Source organism: Equus przewalskii, chromosome 2 (genome assembly GCF_037783145.1).
Source record: "Equus przewalskii isolate Varuska chromosome 2, EquPr2, whole genome shotgun sequence".
NCBI lineage: Eukaryota > Metazoa > Chordata > Mammalia > Perissodactyla > Equidae > Equus > Equus przewalskii.
The window spans coordinates 82,141,897-82,165,354 of record NC_091832.1 but is presented as its reverse complement, the minus strand read 5'-3'; the positions used below and the strand labels follow the sequence as shown (position 1 = coordinate 82,165,354).

At 41.8% G+C, this 23,458-nt stretch overlaps 1 protein-coding gene across 22 annotated transcripts in view; it reads right to left on the bottom strand.

The window, feature by feature from the left end:
- SH3D19 (SH3 domain containing 19) overlaps positions 1-22,477 on the bottom strand; it is a 163,089-nt gene extending 140,612 nt beyond the window's left edge. For 6 of the 22 annotated variants that reach the window (XM_070611582.1, XM_070611588.1, XM_070611590.1 and 3 more), the window contains exon 1: positions 21,317-21,737. Coding sequence is in view for 14 of the 22 variants with exons in the window: in XM_070611571.1 (XP_070467672.1) it covers positions 21,317-21,955 (639 nt within the window). In the remaining 8 variants the exon portion in view is untranslated. Of the gene's footprint in view, positions 1-21,316 lie in introns of all 22 variants that reach the window. The other 16 variants (XM_070611571.1, XM_070611574.1, XM_070611572.1 and 13 more) reach the window with 5 other exon arrangements.
- Between the last annotated feature and the right edge of the window lie 981 nt (positions 22,478-23,458).

Genomic DNA, 23,458 nt, shown 5'->3' with positions numbered 1-23,458 from the left:
ATCAGTATGGAAGGTGATTCCATGAGGCTGTGTGCTGTTTCCTGCCTTCCCTGTTCCCCATCTGCACTACCCTTAGAATATGGTCCAATTTACCAAAGCGAAGAAAGGCCCAAGCCCAAGTTTCTTATCATCTACTTGACAATTCATCACTAAGATACCTACCTACCTTACTTCCTATTTGTTTTTCCCTTCTTACCCAGACCAACGTTCTTTTCATTCCTTCATCCCTCAAGGCCTTATTTTATCTGTCCTCCATACTTGGAATACCCTTCCCTTGTACATCTCAACCCATTTATTTCTGTCCCTTGATAAGAAAAGGAGGTAGTGAATATACGGAAAACACCTTCAAAGAACCCAAGGAAATGATTTTAAAAATTAACAGGGAATGGGTGAACTGTATGGTATGTAAATTATATCTCAATAAAGTTGTTTTTAAAAATGGACAGGGAAGTTTTCCTCCTGCCTAAATTAAACAAAAAAACAACTAGTCTGTGATGTATTTAGGGCTCTCTAAAGATCTTCTAAATAATTCTTGTGATTGTATTACAAAAAAGGACTCTAACTAAATACATTTTCTGTTTCAATTGCTAAAACACAAATGTAAAGTTTAACTCAATAGATGAGATACAGCATCTGGTAACACATTACTGGAGAAAAAATATCAATAAACATTTGTATTCACAAAACTAAAATGTCATGCACTTACTAGTGACAAATTTAGTCAGTGACACCGCAACTTACCAAATGAGGAGGAAATAAATAGGGACAACCTTAAACTCTATTTTGGAGGGTGCCTCAACAGCATTCCTCCCTTAAAAATCTATTTTAAAAATTTGCAGGGGCCGGCTCAGGGGCACAGCGGTTAAGTGTGCAGGTTCTGCTTCAGCGGCCTTGGATTTACCAGTTCGGATCCTGGGTGCGGACATGGCACAGCTTGGCAAGCCATGCTGTGGTAGGCATCCCACATATAAAGTGGAGGAAGATGGGCACAAATGTTAGCTCAGGGCCAGTCTTCCTCAGCAAAAAAAAGAAAAAAAGAGGAGGATTGGCAGCAGATGTTAGCTCAGGACTAATTTTCCTCAAAAAAAAAAATTTGCAGAATACTTTATTCCTTGGAATATCTGATTTAATATGCTCCAATTTTCATTTGCACGTCTTGAGGAATTTTAATTAAGGTAGGATTTGCTAAGGTCAATAAAGCTATACACACTAAGGATGCTGAAAATCCAATCAGCAATTTTTTTTCCCTACAAGTAGGGAAAAAGTTATGTAGTTATTTCCAGATCTTATAATCATATAACAAATAGATTATTTCAAATAACCACCCATTTTTTCCTTTATTTCACTAAATTGTAAAGTCTTCCCAAAAATGTAAGGACGTTACAAAAGGACTCAGAATAATGATGTAGAAGTTATATTTTGATATTATTTCAACAGTGGGTATTTCATCTTTTCAGATGATTGACTTCATTCTGAAACTGTAATATTCTCCCCAACAAATCTGACAGTGTATAGTGTATTTACCTACTAGAAATCAGGTGCCTGAGAATTTTGTTAAACATCTTCCTTCTTCAGGAAGGGGAGGAAGGGAAAGAGTCATTCAAAATAATCAGAGATTACTTTTATTCTCTAATATCAATAATTGAAAGGAAATGTTCACTGTCATAAGAATAAAAAAGATTGAAATATTTAATGGGAAATTCTAATTGCCTTTCAGAATAATTATCCTCAACTGACCCAAATTCTCTCCACAGCGTCTTCTCCAAGTAAATCTTCACTTCCCATCTCTACATGGTTGGAACAAAGTGATTGGGGTCTAGTCCTGCGATACTTTATGCCACTCTTATGACACCTAGTCCACATTGCCTAATACCATAACTAGCTATGAACACCCAGGAGTGAAAAGAATAGGAGAGGATGAGAGCCTAAGGCTGCAAAATGCTAAAAGCATTCTGATTTTAGTGGAAATTAGTGAGAAGAGGACAGATTCTAGATACAGTAGGACAGTAAAACTGAGATAACATTTTGACTGGATTTGGATGTGCTTTGGTGGAATGGATGTGGGTGATGGGAGCAAGGGTGATAATTGGGATAGGAGGATGGGAAAAATAAGGATTTGAAAAGAGAAATCAAGAACGACTCCTAGGTTACAGGGTGAGAATGGTCATTCCAGTAAAGAAATGAGGAAGGCTGGAGGAAGAGCAGACATGCCAGGCTATCAAATCCTGCGGCAGGCTGAATAATGGCCCCCACATATGTCCATGTCATAGTCCTCAAAACCTATGAATATGTTTCCTTACCTGGTAAAAGGGACTTTGCACATATGATTAAATTAAGTATCTTGAGATGGGGAGATTATCCTGGATTATCCGGATGGGCTCAATATAGTCACGAATCTTCTTATAAGAGGAATGCAGGAGAGTAAGAGATGCTTATGAGATTATGCAGAGACATAAAGACAGAAGCATAAGGAAGAGAGAAGGGAAGATGCTATGTTGCTGGCTTTGAGGATGGAGGAATGGGCCACAAGCCAAGGAATGCAGCTGGCCTCTAGAAGTTAAAAAAGTTAGACATGATTCTCCCCTAGGGCCTAAAGATGGAATGCAGCCCTACCAACACCTTGATGTTAGCGCAGTGAAACTGACTTCAGACTTCTGACCTCCAGAACTGTGACAATAAATTCACGTTGTTTGAAGCCACTAAGTTTGTAGTAATTTGTTACAGCAGCAATAGGAAACTAATACATACATGTTAGACTTGCAGCACCTATTAGATATTGAAGTAGAGATGCTGAGTAGGCAGTCTGGAGCTCAGAGAGGGCAGGACTAGAGAAATAAAACCAGAAGAATTTGTTTGAACGATGGACCCTCTCCCCCACATCACTCTAACCATGCATCCCAAGAAACTATTCATGCACACACAATATTTTTTCATGTAACTTCAAGATGTTCAAAAATCCCTGTATTCATAGAACCTCCAGAATATGGTAAGTAATCACAAGGCAGCCTGTTCTAACCCTGATAAGATTACTCCCTCCCTAAGGAGGATGAAACCAAGTAACTCTTCACTTTAAAAAGATCTTTTTTAAAAATCTCTTCTCTCTGGGGCCAGCCCAGTGGTGTAGTGGTTAAGTAGCGGTGTATTGGTTAAGTTCACGTGCTCTGCTTCAGAGGCCCGGGATTTGCCAGTTCAGATCCTGGGCACAGACCTACACAGTGCTTATCGAGCCATGCTGTGGAAGGCATCCCACATATAAAATAGAGGAAGATGGGCACAGATGTTAGCTCAGGGCCAGACTTCCTCAGCAAAAAAAAAAAAAAAAAAAAAGAGGAGTATTGGCAGCAGATGTTAGCTCAGGGCTAATCTTCCTCAAAAAAAAAAAAATTGCAGAATACTTTATTCCTTGGAATATCTATCTGATTTAACATGCTCCAAATTTCATTTGCACATCTTGAGGAATTTTAATTAAGAATAGCAGTCGGCTGATCAATGAAATTTTTTATCAATGAATTTTAAACAATGAAAACATTTCAGCCTTAAAAATTAAAATCGCCAGAGCATCTTCAAAGGCAAGTGCGTGGATTTTAGGAGAAACCGCCTATCTCTCTGAGTTCAATGAAGTGATTTTTATTTCTGAAACAGAGAGCTAACATAAAATACCTTGAGGAGATAGTATTAAAAAAAATATGTTTCACATCATTTTTGTACAGAAGCTGCTGAGTTGGTATCATAAGGAAAAATATGTTAGCTCACTTAAAGAGGCCCAATAAACAACTAGTTCCAAAATGAGCATATTTTAAAATTCTAAAAATAGGTTGCAGAGAAAAGAAAACAAAATCAATGTCAACCTACCCTTCTTTGGAGCCCATCTGGCTTAGCCAAGCCCTTCCAAGGGACTATCCAGGGAAGGTCAGGATGGGAGCATCCTGCTGTTGGACCATGCTCAATACTGCACACAGTCAGCTTTGCACAATACGTTTCATCAAGTGTTGGAGTCTCTACATGTGAAAAAATCTACCAAATACTATGTGAGTTCATAAAATATGCTCTAGAAAAATCTTCCTAGAAGAAAGATAACATTTTTCCAGCCATGAAAGTAAGCTATGCAAACAGGACAGACCTGGGAATTCCCAGAAAAAAATAAAAGAAAAAAGGTGCAAGGTCATGTTAAGGAATTTGAGCTTTAAGGGGAGGATACAGTGTAAATGACATTGAAAGGTTTTAACACAATCAGTTTGCATTTTAGATTAAAAATCACTTTGGTGGTTGTGTAGAGAATGGATTACAGAGAAGCAAGCCAGGAGGTAGAAAGGCTAGTTACAAGGCTGTTGTGAACAGTAAGAGATGCCTGGACCAGGATGGTAGCAATGAGGATGGAGAGAAGAGGACAGAGTCAAGGGCTACATAGGAGACGTACTCAATAGAATCTGCTAACCGACTGATGAAAGTAATCATGGTGAGGGAGGAAGTTAAGCACTTCACTCAGGTTTCTGGCTTGAGCAACTTGAGTCAAGTCATTCATTGAGATATGGAACCTTGGAGAAGATGGGTTAAGGGTGAGAAATATAAGTTAAATACATCTAGAGTCTATAAAAAAGAAATCCAGACACATTACATTCTTACATTAAGCATTTATTAAATAAGCAAGTTGAGAGAATTAGAATATATTCCAAAAGCTCAACGGCCAATTTCTAGTTATTTATTAGTTGTAGAGAGTTCAGGAAAAATAGCACACAATTCTAAAACCAAGTTTTTGCCATTCGTTTCAGTCTGCTCACACTAGTGAACCTTTCAAGGAGGCCACGGCAGATGATGTTGCTGTTCCCAGTGATTCACTGCCCTCTCTGCCGAAGGATTATCCACCCTCTTGAGGTACCAAGTGACTTGCAGGGCCACCTACAGAAGGATTACACCTCCCTGCATCACTACCATCACGTTGGTCAAAGAAATGTAAGAAGTGATATATGCCACTTCTGAGCAGGTTTTAAAAGCTAGCACATGTTTTTCCACTGCTCTTTCTTCCAGTTGGAGATTGCTCCTTCAGCTAGGATCCCAGAATGAAGAAGACAAGTGAGGCTGAGCTGTAGCTCACCACTTGAATATAACTGTTGTAAGATACTGAGCTCTAGAGGTTGTCTGCAACCACAGCATTTACAACAAAATATGATGGATTTATGACAGATATAGGTGTCCAACAAATAACAATGCAGGATTTGTGCTTCTGCTCTTCCAGTTGAATTTTTTTGGTGACCTGCTAGGAAGTGATCTGATGGGGAAAAAAAAACAGATAGTTGGCCCAAGTGTCCCAAAACTAAGACCAAGGATTTTTAACCTGAAAGGAAACTTGATCGTCTGGAGTCAATAAACTTTTTGTGTAAAGGGCTGGACAATAAAAATTTAGGCTTACAGGCCACAAGGACTCTGTTGCACCTACTCAATACTGCAGATATATCACAAAAGCAGTCATAGACAATATGTAAATGAATGAGCACTGCTGTGTTCCAATAAAACTTTATTTACAAAAACAGGCAGAGAGGCAGATTTGGCCCAGAGGGCTATAGTTTCCAGATCCCTGGTCTAAATCCTTCATATTGTCAACGAGGAATCCAAGACCCAGAGAGATTAAACCTGGCTGGTGGCAAGCTAAGCATTAGAAGGCAGGTCTCCCGAATCTAGTCCTCTAGAATAGGTTCTGTTGAGTCACAAGATGGAGACAAAATACACAGGAAAAAATAAGGCAGAGAATGCTAAGGGTAGGTTTCAATTATGTTAAACAGCTTTCAACAGTTTGGTTATAAATGAGGATTTGCTTTTCAAGTGACTATGGCTTTCATAAAAACAAGGGAATGTCATAGAACCGAACAGGTGAACAAATGATAAATTAGCCAGTGTATGAAAAATGAGCTTCAGAGGAAACACAATTACATACCTCCTTCCTACTAGCATTTCCTCGAACACTTTATCAGCCATTTCTTTTATGAACAGGACAGCATTTGCTAAGATCATTAAGGTAACTCATCTTAAGCCAAAATGGGTTTGAAAAAAATACCGTAATAAGAGCAACAAATACACTAGGGCCAGCAAGCAATTATTTCACATGGCATTTTAAATTTATTTTTCTTTCTTTTAACTTCCAAAGAAATACTCACTGGAGGAAATTTGAACAATACGGAAGTATATTAAGTGACACACTCCATGCCCTCCTCAATTCCACCCCCAAGAGTGTTAACACATGACTGATTTATATCAGAACAGTGCAATAAAACTACTTTCTCTGAGTCACTCTTTTTACAACAAAGAGGAATACAGAGTTCCCCTGGCCAGACAGCCCTTGGAAATCATATTTTAAGACAACAAAGAGGTTATGGACGGTCTGTGGCCCAGAACCGAGAAAAGCAAGCTGCCGATGCAGGGTTTAAATGGAGAGTCTTGACCTCAGCACTGTAACCAGATGAATGAGGCTGCTGAAATACCTTGATAACGCTTCTGTGGGATACACAAACACTTCAAAAATGAGTAGGAATATCTATACCTTCTCTTTTGGTATTTTATTGGGAAAAGTTAGGCCAATTTGCTCATAAAAAGACCAACAATCTGAATCAGTTTTTGGTTTTTTTTTTTTAATCCATACTTGAGTGACATGAGTCGAAATGGCAGAGTAAGGAACTCCAAAAGTCCATCCTCCATAAAAGCAATAAAAAAACTGGCAGAAACCGCAGAATCAGTTTTTTTGGAACTCTGGAAACTAACCAAAAGCTTGTAGCAACCACTTAATGCACTTAAGTACAGCAAAACAGTCAAGAAAAACTATCTGGGTTTTGGTTAAAGTAACAAGCTTTGTGGCATTTTATTATTTTTATTTTTATTTATTTATTTATTTATTTGTTTATTTTGAGGACGATTAGCCCAGAGCTAACTGCTGCCAATCCTCCTCTTTTTGCTGAGGAAGACTGGCCCTGAGCTCACATCCGTGCCCATCTTCCTCTACTTTATACGTGGGATGCCTACCACAGCATGGCATGCCAAGCGGTGCCATGTCTACACCCAGAATCCGAACCAGCGAACTTTGGGCCACTGAAGCAGAATGTGCGAACTCAACCACTGCACCACTGGGCTGGCCCCTGTGGCATTTTAACTTACCCTGGTCCCATCCCCCATTCCCCAGCTCAGTGATAGCCTTGAAAATAACAGCCTGCCTTCCTAGTACTGGTACCAGAGGCAGCAGAACAAACCTCATTCACAAAGAACTGTAGTAACTTGTTTTGACCTGTCTGGTGGTGCCCTAGAAGACAAAACATTGACCTTTATTGTGTCTAACTCAGAACTCTAAGTGCTAAAAAGTGGCTAACTGGAGGGAGTTTGTTGAAAACACTTACAGGCAAATAAATCTATTTAATTGCTGCTACGTGAGGTAATGGATAAGAGTTGGGGCAAACAAAAGACTAACGAAAGAAGTTGGGAGGAAAGGCTGGAGAATGAGATGCTTTGGGGAATAAGGGCCTTGAAAAGCTCTCACATATTCCAGAACATCTAGATGGCCATGTGCATTCCCAGGGTGTGCACATGCTCCAAAAAGATCTGAGAAGGCCCTAAGCTCTCACCGCTGGCTGACCTTCACGCTGTTCACAAGCAGAAAGCAAAGCCTAAGGGAAGTTGTACACTGTCTGGCTGAATGCGCGCTTCAATACACACACAGAGCCCACCTGCAAAGAGTGATTTTTGTTTTTTGGCTTCTGGGCATTTAAGAAAAACTCTGTCAGGGGCCAGCCCAGTGGCACAGCGGTTAAATGCACACGTTCCACTTTGGCGGCCCAGGGTTCAGTGGTTCAGATCCCGGGTGCGGCCATGGCACTGCTTGGCAAGCCATGCTGTGGTAGGTGTCCCACATATAAAGTAGAGGAAGATGGGCATGGATGTGAGCTCAGAGCCAGTCTTCCTCAGCAAAAAGAGGAGGATTGGCAGCAGATATTAGCTCAGGGCCAATCTTCCTCCAAAAAAAAAAAAAAAAAGGAAAAACTCTGTCCAATCACCAGCTGATCACTAAGCTGAAACTGAGACTTCAGGGCCACACATCGCAAAGAATACATACTTCACAAGATTAGTTCAGAAAAGTCACTAAACAAATAACCACCATATTAAGCAGCAATAACAAACCCTGGGAGGGAGAAGAATCTGATTTCCAGAGTTGCTACACTGTAATATTCAAAATGTCCTGTTAATTACCAGGCATCCAAAGAAACAAGTAGCACCCACATACAGAAAAAAGAGCAATCAATATAAACCATTTCTCTGGAAGCCAAGACTCTGGACTTACTAGACAAAGACTGTAAATCGGCTATTTTCAATATGCTCAAAGAGCTAAAGACATTGCTCATAGAATGATAAAATAAGCTGCAGACTAGGAGAAATATTTTCAAATCTCATATCTAACAAAAGATTTGAATGCAAAATATGTCTTAAAAACTCTACAATATGAAAACAAACAATCTAATTTTTAAAAGTGCAAAGATTTGAACATTCTTCACTAAAGATGATATATGGGTGGCAATTAACCACATGAAAAGATTCTCAACATTATTATCCATTACAGAAATGACCATTCAAGCCACAAAGAAATATCACTACATATTTATCAGAAAGGCTAAAATAAAAACAAAAACAAACAAGAAAAACCTGGCAATACCAAAGGCCGGTAAGGATGTGGAGCAACTGGAACACTCATACATTGCTGGTAATAATGCAAAATGGATACCACCACTCTGGAAAACAGTTTGGCAGTTTCTTATAAAGTTAAACATATATTTACCATATGACTCAGCAAACTGGTATCTAGGTACTTAAACTAGAGAAATAAAAACTTCTGTTTACACAAAAACCTGTATACGAATGCTTATAGCAGCTTATTCATAATCATCAAAAACTGAAAACAATCTAAATATCTTTCATCAGGTAAACAGTGGTACATTCATACGATGGAATACTACTCAGCAGTCAAATGGAACAAACTATTGATACACAGAACACCACGAATGAATCTCCACAGCATTGTGCTGGATGAAAAAGGCCAGTCTCAAAGGTTATATACTTTATGATATGTACATATCACACATAGATATGATTGTATAATATTCTAGAAAAGGCAAAACGACAGAGACAGAGAACAGATCAGTGGTTGTGGGGGTTGGGGGGGGAGGTGTTAGGGTTACACAGAAAGTTTGACCACAAGGGGCAGCACAGGAATTCCAAGGTGATGAAACTGTTCTGTAACCTGTGGTCACACGAATCTATACATGTACTAAAACTCATAGAACTATGTACCAAAAAGAAGTCAACTTTACTGTATGTAAACTTAAAAATTAAAGGAGACAAAACACTGCTGGGGTTCAAATCCCAGCTCCAGTTCTCTTTGCCCCATTTTCCTCATCCTAAAAAGAGAACCTGACTTTCTGTGTTCTTAGAGGGAATGCATCAGTTCCTGACATTAAATAAGTGACTGATAAATAAAACGTTTTGTTCAGATACGCTAAAAAGTTGGCACTTTTTAAAAACTTACTACAGGAGTAAGAAAGCTAGTTTTCAATTAAAAGAGCAAAGAATTAATAAAGAATACTGGAATTAAAACCCCTAAGTCTTCATTATCTTCATCAAACTCTCATTAGAAACCCATGAGGGGACCAGTACCAAAGTACCCTCTACAAGGTTTACGAAATCCTTGCGCTCAAGGAGCTCCTGCAAGGTTTGTTCCAAGAGGGGCAGTAAGGACTCGACATCACATTTAGCACTAATAGCAAACGCGCCCTAGTTAAGGCTTAACGCTAAACGTTCAGCATCACTGCCCCTCTCCTGGAGAGGGTGCCCAGTGGCAGCCTCCTTTGCCCAAGTCAGGGAAAGTTAGCAACGTTGGACTTGTCGCTCGCTTTGATGCCCTACATCCCATGTGTCACCAGACCAGTCAATCCTCCTTCAGAAATATCTTTAACATTCACCCTCCACACTATTCTAGACATTTGTGGGGTTTGGGGCTTTTTAAGCAGCAGCTGCTGCTGCGAGTAATGGCGACTTTCTCCTTACCAGAAAATCAGCCTCCTTCTCTCAGTCAAATATCCAAACCTACATCAAATTTCAAAACCCAATCCAATGAGGGCCCAAGATGGCGGCGCGCGGGCGGGGAGAGCCGCTCACAGCCGGAAAGCGACAACCGTCCCACCCGCCCGGGGCGGGCGTGGAGGTCGCGGCCCCAGCCTGGGGCAGGAGCTCAGCGCCCAGGGCTGCCAGGCTTCCCCGCAGCAAGAAGGCCCTGCAGGGAGCCACTGGGAAGGACGCCGAGAGCGAGGACTTGACGTCCACTTGCTGCCCCGCAGCCCAGAGCCTGGCGCCAGCTGTGCTGATAGCACCAAGTCACAAACGTCTAGAGCTCTTAAGACTTAAAAGGAAACAGGAAAATGTGACATTCCTGCGTGTCAGAGCATAGTGTTTCTTCTCAACAGGGTAAGCCATGGGCAGAATAGGAATTCACTTTCCATCATTGTGTACACGAGGATTTGGGTTAGAATAAAATGTAACCAAACGAACGATAAAAACCACACTGAATCATTTTTTTAAAAGTTCAGTTCCATTCTGTTTGACAGGTATGTGTTAAACATATGTGCCAGGCACTGTTCTGAGTCATTGGGCTTTCACAAAATGAGCCTCTCCTGTCCTAGATAGAACTCATTCCTGAAAGTCAGAGTGTTCCGCTCATGCATGGAGCCTGCTAATTTTACCCCCTCTCCATTCCAAGAAACCTCGGAATATCACCCAGGGCAAAGTCCCATCTGACAGAAGCAGCTGCAGACAATTCTTAATTCTTGAAGGCTGGTAGCCAGGTAGGTACCACAGGACACTACCATCCTCCCCCAGGAGAAAGGACCAGGGATGGGTCTGAAAAGGTGTATGTGTATAGTTTGTCATAGGCCTCTGAGGTAAACCACCATGAGAACTCTGCCCAAAAGGGGCACTGTGCGCAGGAGGTGGCTGGCCAACCTTAGAGCCTCTTTCTTGGAGAGACTGGCTGTAAGAAAAACAAGAGAGAGCCAATTATTCAGTAACTTCAGAAGCCACGTAAGCAGACAGAAGTAAACTGAGTCACAAAAAATGGTGGTGCCACTGACATAAGGAATAACAATCATCCCAACTTACAAAGGAATGTTCTCTGGAATAGCTATTTGCTATCTGTTTCCTAGAGCTACTCTTATCTCCAAATGACTTCTGAGACTACTTCCTGTGTCTTCTAACTTACCCATGTATCCTCATAATAAGCCTCCATCAGCTAAGGATAGCAGAACAGGCTTCTCTTTCTTGCAATCTGAAAGAACATAGCTATCACATGCATTGCTTTCCGGTTCCTTCAATGATAGCTCCTTGCACTGTTGTTTATGTGAAGCCTTCTTAGGCTCTAAGATAACAGAGAGACTGAATAAAATCCATGTATAAAATGCATGGTGGATTCTGTTTATTCTGTTTGACTAAAAGTCATCACAACATGAATTACTTATGATGGAAAAACATAGTTCAAATTATAAGAAATCACACTAAAACCGCTCAACATCACATTTTTTAATAAGATGCTAAGCCAGTGAGTCTCACCTCACATAGAACTTCAAAACTCCAGCTCCCCAGCTACTATTCCAGAGAAATTAATCAGGAAATCTGAGGGTGGGGTCATGAGCATATGTCTTTTTTAAAGCGCCCCAGTTGATTCTGATGCCCAGGCAGAGTTGAGAACCTTGGCACTGAGGGGAGTAATTGAGAGCCTTGTTATTCAAAGTGTGGTTCAGGGACTAGCGCAGCAGCAGCATCACCTGGAACTTGTTGGAAATGCAGAATCTCAGGCACCATCCCAAACCTACTAAATCAGGATCTGCATTTTATGTGTGTGTGTGTGTGTGCGTGTGTGTGTGTGTGAGTGAGGAAGATTGTAGCTGAGCTAACATCTGTACCAATGTTCCTCTATTTTATTTGGGATGCCGCCAGAGCGTGGCTTGACGAGTGGTCCCAGGTCCATGCCCCAGATAAGACCCTGTGAACCCCAGGCTGCCAAAGCAGAGCACACAAACTTCACCACTATGCCACTGGGCCACCCCAGGATCTGCATTTTTATAAGATCTCCAGGTGATTTGTAGGCATACTAAAGTTTGAGAAGCACTGTTTGGAGGTCCCATTGCTACAGAAATGTGAGAAATACCACACCATGTTATAAAGTTGAATACCTCAAGAAATCTATGAAGAAGAAATAGGAAGAGAAAAGCATAAGAGATAAAATGTTTGTGATATTAGTCTGAGAAAGACAAACACTAGATGATTTCACTCACATGTGGAATATAAACAAGTACTTGGACAAAGAAAACCGTTCAGGGGTTACCAGGGGAAGGGGGTTGGGGTGGGGGTACAGGGGGTGAAGGGGGCCACTTATGCGGTAACAGTTAAGAAATAATGTACAACTGAAATCTCACATTGATGTAAACTGTTATGAACTCAATAAAAAAAAGCTTGTGATATTATGTATTTCACATTATTAAGCATCTAATTAAGAGTAATATTCAAATGCAAGTCTGCACACTTTAAAACTTGAAATACCACTTGTTTCAAGTGAATTCCACTTACAAACCACTTTCCACTGGCAATAGTTATACCTCAATTGAGTAACACAAATCTGCCTTGTAATCTCCAGACAGCTCCAGTTATCTCCACTGAGCTACTGTATGTGTGGAGGGGGAGTCTTGTGAGGGAATAAAGAAACAAGGGGTGTGGTGACAATACAAAAAGGGATCATTTACATGGGTGGCTCCATGCCGGAGGACCTTCGAGTGTTACATGAACACCTCTGTACTAGTTTCAAAGGACTATTTGGAAATGGCAATATTTATTGCCAGGAAAACTACTTCTCCACATGTTGTGCAAACATTTTCTCCTGTGCCCTCGTTCTTGGCCAGCTCTCAGAGAAAAAGCATTCAGCCGTCTTCCAGTATAGGGATTCCTTGCTTAACGTATCTTTGGGAAACAGCGCTCCGGTAACACGAAGGCAGCCATATTGAAAACAAATGAACTCTGAATGCTAAGCAGCAGCCCTGGCATGCGTCATAGGGCTCATTAGCAATGCAATTGTTAATCTGCTCATAGGCATCAGAGTAGGAAGAAAATCACCTCCCTTCACAGCTTCTATTTATTTATTCCCTGAGAAGCATTTAGCCCTGGTACTAGGCAAAATGTCAAAATCTGAAAACTGGTTTCAGCTTCTATAGGTTCCCCTTCAGTACCTTTCAACTTGTCTAAGGATGACCATGACCCACTTCAAGAACTATACATCACACATGAGAACTTGAAGTTTACTAGCATGTTCCCCATCATAAACTTGTAGAATAGTAAGAGAATGAATAATTCCCATTTAAAAGATGAAAAAAAAGGGGGCAGGGAGGAGGGACTCTGATTTGTCCAAGGCCACACTGAAATAAAGCACGAAATAGCGAAAAGAATCTAGGTATCCTAAGGTAACCTCATGTTAACAAAATGCATTATAGCCGGATGGTAAGGAGAGGAAAAGAAGAAGATCAAGCTGGAATTTATGTCAGTTAGGTATTACATTCAGCTGCTAGTCATAAAGGCCTAAGATAACAGTAGCTTACATAAGACAGAGTTTATTTTTTCTCAAATAAAGGAGGAGGCAGGCAATCAAAAGCTCATATGATGATTCTATTTTAATCATTGGAAACTCAGGTTCCATCAACTTTTCTGCTGTACCATTCACAGTTCATGGCTTCCATTCTCAAGGCAACCTCGTGGCCCAGGATGGCTGCTGTGAGCTACACATCCTTGTTCCTGGCAAGAGGCAGAAGGAAGGCGAGAAGGGCAAAAGGCTATTTCGTGCAGTTGAGCTTCCTTTAAAGAACTTTCCTAGAAATTTCACTCAACTTTTACTTGCATCTCATTAGCAGGCTGGAAGCAGTTTTGTATGTGGGCACATTGCCACATTCAGGGTTCCATCATATAGGGTTCCATTTACTACAGAAGGAGGGAATGAATATTGGGTCGGCAACTAGGAGTCTGCCACAGAATCCTATTCTGTCACTTCCTAGCTGTGTGACCTTGAGGACTGTAGATTATTCACTCCCTCTAGCCCTCAGGTTCCTCATCTGTAAAATGAAGGAAATTGTCACACCTACCTCATAAGATTGTATGAGGACTAAAGGAGAAAAATACACATACAACAATTAGACTACTACCTGGGACCCAGCACACAATAAATATTAACTCACTATTTGACTATACTAGAGTCCTCCTCTAACTTCCTCTCCATTTCTAAAATTGGAAAGGAAAGAAAATTAGTCCTTTGCACCTGTTGATACTCTAAATGTGCATGAGTTTTAGTCATAGGTCACCTCAATCAGACATAAGTATTTCATGCCTTTCTTTCCTAATTATGAAATGAAATTACGTGCCAGACATCAGCACATATCAGATATCCTGGACAGAACTAGGGTGGAGGAATTGAGCTTACATTCCCCAAAAGGCAGGGTCTAAATACAATCCTCCTGTAGATCTTTGGAGAGACCGAAGCAGCTAAGGAGAGAGTAAAAAACAATGATATCTCCTGTGCAGAATTCCAAAAAATTTATGTAGATACTCTACCGTCAAGGAGGTGGAGCATAACCCCTTACTCCTTAAACGTGGCTGCAGATAGTGACTTCCTTCATTTCCTACAGTATGGAAATGGGGGTTGGGGCTAAAGGTAGCCTTAGAGTAAAGAAAACTGACAAACACCACCTCAGCTAGGTGATCGAGGTCAATATCAACACTGATAAATGATGTTAACATTATGTACCCTTAATATGTGATAAAAATGGTACTTAACCTCTGTAGTTAACACTCAATCCTCCCAAACACCCATAACTCTAGTCTAATAATGAGAAAAACATCAGACAAATCCCAACAGAGTGACATCTACAAAATATCTGACCAGTACTCCTCAAAACTGTCAAGGCCATCAAAAACAAGGGAAATCTGAGAAACTATCACAGCCAAGAGGAGCCTAAGGAGACATGACACCTACACATAATATGGTATCCTGGATGGGATCCTGCAAAACAAGAAGGGATTAGATAAAAACTAAGGAAATCTGAATAAAGTATGAACTTTAGTTAATAATACATCCACAGGGGCCGGCCCGGTGGTGCAGCAGTTAAGTTCGCACGTTCCGCTTCAGCGGCCCGAGGTTCACTGGTTCGGATCCTGGGTGCGGACATGGCACTGCTTGACATGCCATGCTGTGGTAGGCATCCCACACATAAAGTAGAGGGTGATGGGCACAGATGTTAGCTCAGGGCCAGTCTTCCTCAGCAAAAAGAGGAGGATTGGCAGCAGTTAGCTCAGGGCTAATCTTCCTCAAAAAAAAAAAAAAAATACATCCATATTGGTTCACTAATTGCAACAAATATACCATACTAATGTAAGATGTTAATAATAGGGGAGATCAGGGGACGGCCCCGTGACCGAGTGGTTAAGTTCGTGCACTCCGCTTCAGCGGCCCAGGGTTTCACTGGTTCGGATCCTGGGCACAGACCTAGCACCAGTCATCAGGGCATGCTGAGGCAGCGTCCCATATAGCAGAGCCAGAAAGACATACAACTAGAATACACCACTGTGTACTGGGGGGGCTTTGGGGAGAAGGAGGAAAAAAAAAAAGGATTGGCAACAGATGTTAGCTTAGGTGCCAATCTTTAAAAAAAATAATAAAAATAATAGGGGAAATCAGATGTGGGGTAGATGAGAACTTCTGTATTATCTTCACAATTTTTCTGTAAATCTAAAACTATTCTAAAAAACAAAGTTTATTAAAAGAAAGAAAGAATGGTAATGGTACCACCCACCCCATACCACCATACACCAATCCCCACTCCAAGGGCAAGCTTACAGCTCCTAAAAGGGAAGCCTAAACTGCTGACAGGCAGGAACTGATATCCTGCCCTCTTATAAACAAGGGGGCCAGGCCTTCTTTCTGCCCTGTGTCAGGCTATATCCTCTTCCTCCCCAACCTTAAACCTGCTCTACGTTCTGAAGCTACTAGACATATATTTTCATCTTCCACTTAATTGATAAGATTTCCATTATACATATGTTAGTACCATAAATTCCCCTAGAACACACCCCATGTCTCCATCACCTTATCAGTGGAGCTCCTATCTTGAAAGGGGCCTGCAGGACAACTTAAGCTAAAGTACCTGCCCTCTCCAGCGACGGCAATATCTTGAGCTTTGCACCTTTGGTTTCTCCCTCACCAACAGAGCTCTTCTCAAGGAGCCCAGAGAAATCCCCCAAGATCTGACTTAGCACACTGGCAAACCTCTATAAACCAAGGCAGAAGTTATCTTTCTTCTCATCTCCTAGAGTTATAAAACATAAGGCTGGAAGCCTCATCCCTTCAATTAATAAGGCAAAAACTGAGGCCCAGAAAGTTGCTGTAAATTGCCAGAGGCTAAAGCTAACTGAGAGAGACTCAGTTGGAACCCAGGTGTTCACAGGGCGAGTCTCTAAGTACCAGTGAACGCAAAGCTGAAATGATCTAAGGGAAAACAGAGTGACGATGTTGCCCCCAAGTGTCATATGCCAATGAAGTTATAGACACACTGGATGAATACTCTCAAAGTTAAAAAAAAAAAAAATGAATGAATGAATGCAGGGATTAACCCTGGTTAAAAATAGGATGTAAGATGATCAACTTACCTCTGATTTGCTGAAATCACTTTGAACATAACTGCTTATGTCACAAGAGTAAGCTTTTCGTTTATGACCATGAAGAAAAGCTAAATACAACTACAAACCATGTTAAAATAGTTTTATGTGTGAGAAAAGCCAAATGAAGAACTGGTCTCAGTCTTTGGGGATCTCGTAGGATTGACGTAGTTCCAAGAAATGCATGAACTCCAAAGCAAAGCAACTACACTTGATTATGAAACGGTGAAGATGCAGATTTCCATCCTTTTTCTCTGCCAACCTGAAACTCCATAACTATTTCCCAATAAAGAAAAATGGAGACTCAACTAAGCGTCAGATATCTTAACAACAATAACAAAAGTACACGAGTAAACGCTAATAACTTTATAGGTATTTACTATGTGCCCAGCTGTGCTCTAAAGGTATTACATATATTAACTCATTTAATCTTCAAACTCTATGCAATAGGTTTTTTAATATTCCCATTTTGCAAATAAAGAATGGAAGCACAGAGAGGTTAGGTCACACAGTTAGCAAGACGAGAGCCGAGAAATAAACCAAGACAGTCTGGTTCTCTTATGCTACATTCCATTTGATAGTCACCATGGACTACTTTATATCCTTATTTATCTTCTTGAAAGCGTATTAGTCTTACCTTCCCTAATTCTATGACACGTTCTTTAAAAGCAGGGAGCCTATTTTAGATATCTCTTTGTGTTGCCAGTATTTTCTACACCATTTTGCACACATTACATTGATGGGGATAACTAGACAGGTCTTCCTAAAGAACTTGGCGAGTGCAGGATTTTTAAACGATGTGTAAATATATCCATAGTTTCCATGGGATTTAAAATAACTTTCCAAAATAAATTAGACAGCTTTAGAATTCTAATAACAAAAACTAGAGATGGTGGCCCAGAAGAATTGTGCAGTTTTCAAAAGTATCTAACTTATTAGACAGAGCTGTATATTCTCTGGGAGAATATGACTTGGCGTGTGATAAGAATTAACTCAAAGAAACTATAGTTTATGACTTGGAACACACAACAGAGGTAACTGAGGTGCAGCTATACCTGGCTGCGTTATTTTAGATTAAGTTTTCTAACATTTCTGAGTCTCAGTTTACTCGTCTTTAAAATGGGAATAACAAAATGTACCCTCTTCCCTCTCAGGTTGTTGTAAGAATCAAATTAAATGAGGCAGGGAAAGCCCTTCCTGAGCAGAAAAGAACCAGATAAAGAATTTCTAAAATATAACAGGCACCATGCAGGTATAAACGTGTGCATTAATAGCAATTGACTTTATTAGCAATCAGTAGGACAGCTCAGAAAACCATGGACTTTCAGGTCAAAAAGACCTAGATTTAAGTCCCTATTCTGCCCTTTACTAGCTGAGGGACCTTGGGGAAGCTGCTTAAACATTTTTGTCTTAATCTTTTCAATTGCAAAATGAAGAAAATAATACTTCACAGAGGATAACATGTAAGAAGCACAACGAATTTCATTCTGTGCCCTCATACTGACAATATTAGTTATTTTGCTTAAAACACATTGGAAAAGTTGTATCAGTCCTTCCAGAGTTTACCATAAAGACATCAATACGTAGAAAGAATAAATTTATTTAGTATTTATGAAACCCTATTAAATGCCTACCACTCTTTTGGGTGATTAGGGGAGGACCTAGAATTTTGTATTCCCTGCCCTTTGGAGAAACAGTATAAAAATGCTGTAGGCCCATCAGCGGTTCTCAGACCCATTTGAGAGTCTGACAAAAGCTATGGCACCTCTCCCTGAAGAAAGCTACAGAACTTATAGGAGACAACAGGACAACATCTTCATGACCTTGGGGTAGCGAAAGCATTTTTAAGCCACGGAGACAGTGAGGGGAGGAGAGATACTAACTATAAAGAGAAAGATTCAAAAGTACACCTACATTAAAATTAAGAATTTCCACATCAAAAGAAACCATAAAGAAAATTTTAAAAATAAGCCACAGAGTAGAAGATATTTGCAATACGTGTAACCAACAAAAGTCGAGATTCCTGTGTAAATAAAGAACTCTGACAAATCAATAAAAAGTGTCTATATTAATACAATAAAAAAAAACTACAGCTGCATATACCAAAATGGATAAATCTTACAAACTTAATATTGAGTGAAAAAATCATGACACTAAAGAATACACACAGGATGATTCCACTCATATGAAGATGTAAAATAGGTAAAACTAAATAATATTGTCTAGGGATGCATCTGTGTATGCAAATACAGACAGCTAATCCTCTACAGAAAAGCAAGGAAATAATAATCGAAAAAAGTGGTTCCCTCCAGGGAAAGGAAGCGGTCGTGACTGAGAGACATTGGAGTCTGCTTCTAGGGAACTGATAATAATCTGTTTCTTGACTACCAGGTAGGTTATAAGAGTTTTACTTTACAATTTATAGGTTTTAAACGCTCTTCTGTATGCACATTGCAAAAACAAACACCTCCACAACAACACCTAAATTTAGATGGAAGAGGAGGAGTTCACAGACACCCGCAAGTCCATAAACCCCAAGTTAATGGCCTCGAGCTATGTGAGATCAAAGAAAAAGAGAAAATCCCTAGATTCCAAAGTGGTGGGGGAGGTGGGAGTGATGAGAACAGGAAAGGTGAAAGATTAGAAAAAGATTAAGCAGAAGAAACACTAAACCTCTGGGTCAGTTCATACTCTCACTCGGAGAGAGAGCAACATCTAGAGCAGCTGTAACTAACAAATGCCCAAGCTTGGTAAGGAATGCGATGGTGCCTGAAAAACACATTAACTAATGAGAGGAAGGAGGAGCACAGCCTGTAAAGAAATGTAAACTATTAAATAATGTGTCCCAAAAGAAGACCAATAATTGCGAGTTTAACCCTCTACCCACTCCACAATATCTCTGTCCCTCACCCCTTAATGGAGATGGGGCATACTAAATGGTTAGAAACTGCAAACACCAATTTTCTGAGGGAAAAAGTGCACAATGTCATGTCTCAGCAAAATATTATCACAGAACCTAGAAAGGCTTCTGCCAGCCTCCGGAAATTAAGGAACTGGTGAAAACAAGTTACAAAATGCCATTTCCACCAGCCTTGGAATAAATAAACATACTGCAACTAAAAGATAAACATATATTTGGATGATATCTAGGCCGACCTCCAATCCAGCTCTTCCCAGTACAGTGCCTTGTAAGAGAGACGGAAGCTTTTGCTGAGGGTAATAGGAATTCAAGGTAGCCTACACTGTCTAAATCAGTTAATTCCATGGAGGTACACCTCTGTAGTTTTTTCATTGCGTGCTTAAGACAAGTATTTACTCATATCCAGCAGTTACCCATTATTTCATTAGGTCTGCGTTTATAGTGAACCAAACTATCGATTATTTTCAAAACGGCTGGTGTTCACGTAGACAGTCAAATGCCTTATCTTGGTGGAAAGTCCTTACAATAGGCAAAAGGAATTATTTTTAAGGTTCCAAGATCCTACCAAGGGCATCCAATTGACTATTTCTTCATGTTCCACTTAAATTCTTTCATCTCATTTTCTACCCTCCATTTGTTCCCCACAGATTCATTATCTTCTCTTTAATTCTCCAGCTTTCTCTTAAGTTAAGGAAGCCACATAGAAAATCTTCTTCACAGCCTGATATTCCACTTTCTAAAGAGGATTTAATGGACCATTCTCATCTGAATCTTCCTCACTCCTCTATCTCCCCCTCGTTGTCATCTCCTCAAGTTTGTTCTTTCCTCTTGTTTTCAGACATCTGGCTTCTCCAGTTGGAACCAAAGGCCAGAGAACTTCCTCTTTAATATGTTTGATTGAAAAGCTGCTCCAGGAAGAGGGAAGGGGTGTGGATCCACACGTATTCACTCACTGCTTATTCAAGTTTCACTTGTGCGCCAAACTACTGATCTGGGCCGCCTTTGTATATCCAGAAACTCAAGATCATTAAAGTAATTAGAGGCCCGGAAATGATTCTCAGCCCCAATGAATTTGCCCTTGGGGATGCTATATTCTGCACTAGGGGGGCTCACAAAATAACTCTAAGGCAAGTCCTACAGAAAACTGATGAGCTCCGGCGGTACGGGGGAGGGGAGGGAGGACAGACAGTCACAGGTCCGAAGTTCACAGGCCACCGAAACCAGACTTGACTCTTGGCACTTGGTTCGACCTGGTTGCGGCAGCGCAGGCAAACCAATCGGGAGGGGTCGCTCTCCGCCGAGACCGCCAGACCCAGAGAATTTTCCCCCAGCCTCTCACTCATCCGGAGATAAGTAATCACCCGGGCCACAAATTCCAAACCTGCAGCTCCTGGACTTAGTTTGCACGGAAAATTTGTAGTTTGGCTCCAGGGCCACTAGCAGGTAGAGACCAGTTTGAATTTCCTCGGGCTTGGCCCGTCAGGGAAGATGAGGATGGAAAAGCCACTCTCCCTCCTTCTCTCCTCCGAGTTAAAGGTGCCGGTCCCATCTAGACTGATGAGACACCTGCGCGGCCCCGCGGCGCCCAGCCCTCGGTCCCCCGGCCCTCCTCGCGTTCCCTGCGCCCCTCACCTGCGGCCGAGTGGCCCGAGAGCGCACGGCCCCGGGCGCGGCGCGGGCCCCCGAGCTCGCGGCGCTCGCGCAGCTCTTCCTCCTCGTCCTCCCGCCGCCGGCCCTCAGCCATGGGCGAGGCGCTGAGGCGCAGCCGGGGGACGGCGGGCGAGCTGCTGGCCCCGGCGCCCAGTCCGCGAGCACCCGGCGCCCCGCGCCAGCGCCCTCGGGGCCTGGAAGGCTGGTCCTCGCACGGAGGTGGGGGCTGCGGCCGCTGTGGAAACGGCTACCCCTGCGGACTCCACCTGCAGCCGCGGGGGAGCGGCTGGCGCCGGCCGAGCCAGTCTCCCCGCCTCCTCGCGGCGCACCAGCGGCCTCTTTCTGCCTGCTTTCTCTCTCCCCCTCTCTTCCCCCTTCCTCTTTCCCTTCCCCGCCCCGCAGCGGTGGAGCCAAGGATCGGGCGGGTTCTGGCCCGGCCTCGCCTCCTCGGGGAGGGGTTACCGGCCACCGAGGCCGCCCCACAGCCGCGCACGCTGGAACCACCGCTCGACCAAGACAAACGCGTACAAAAATATAAAGAGGATAGGAAGGGGGGAAAGAGGAGGTGGCCTGGTCTCTTCCTGCCCTTTCACAATATTCCGGTGTCAACAGGAAACCCATTTGCTTGACGCTTAAACAAAAGGAGGAGGAGGTGGAGGAGGAGGAGGAACCTGCCCCCAGCCGGACTTGGAGGGATGGGACAGCTGGGAGCCGCTGAACTTGGAAACAAACTAGGCTTGGAATTTGGTCGAGCCTCCGCGTTGCACACTTGTTTCTTTCCCTCTCTTTTCGTCCTTTTAGATAGAGCCTCGCCAAGAGCACAGGCGATTTTTAGGGCAGTGAAACTACTCTGTACAGATCCTGTAATGATGGATACGTGTCATTATACCTGCGTCCAAACCTATAGAATATACAACATGAGGAGTGAACCCTAATGTAAACTATAAACTTTGGGTGATTATGAAGTGTCAGTGTAGGTTCCTCAATTGTAACAAATGGACCACTCTGGGGGAGATGTTGATAATGGGGGAAGCCATGCATGTGAGGACATGGGGTATATGGGAAATCTCAATCTTCAGCTCAATTTTGCTGTGAACCTAAAAACTACTCTAAAATATGAAGTCTAATAAAAAAATTGTTTTCAATCGAGCCTCGCTGTATTCTGATTAACTTAGGGTTAGGAAATGGCCACAAGCCTCAGAAGAAAGCATGTAAGAGCCTGGTCCCTGATTATCCATAGAGAGGCGATTTGGTGAAGTGGCAGGAGCACTGGCTCTGGAGTCAGAAACCGTGATTTGAAGCACTTAGCTGTGAGACCAACCCCTGTGAAAAATTTTCAAAGCTGAAAAGCACCGTGAAAGAAAGTTCTGTGTATCTATATAGTACATATCTTAGATTCAGTACGCACATATGTACTTTTACACAGAGAGGGGCAGATTCTGGAATCTCAGAAAAATATACCTGAGCAGCAGGAACATTGTCTGGACATGAACCGGTAGGAATCTGCCTGGTGGAATAAACAGGCCTTTATGTTCAACCTCTTGCTCTGTTTCTGAGAGATCATGAGAGCTCCTAATGTTCAGCATGGAAGAGAGAAAAAGAGAGGGAGAAAGGGTCACTGAAAATAGAACTGCCTGCCTATCTGAGTGCCCTTTCTTTGCATTTTCAATAGTGGCTGTTGCTGCCTGAGAAAATCTTGCTGCTTTTAGGCAGATAAGAACCACAGTCAGTTTTGTGGAATTGAGGTCAAATCCACAAGTTAAAACTTATTACTGCATAAGCAGTTGAGTAAGTAGACATCTGGAGAACTTGAAATTAAACTAGGGAAAAAAAGGTCCTGGACCTTGAGGTTTGTTTTAAGTGTTTCGGTTCACTTTAAGTGAAAGCATATTTGCCACTTACCTTCCAGGATGAGGAGTCATTGGAGGCCCCTACCCTGACAACAGCACGACTTCACTAAGCTGTTGGGGTCAGTCTCTACTATTATTCAGACTCTTAGTTTGAAAACAGCTGAAAGTGTTTGGATCTCCCATCCAGTCAGAGCTTTAAGGACCCACACCTTTCTTTTGGGGTGCATGCTCAAGCCCACTTTACATTCACTAAATGTTTATGGTAACTATTGTG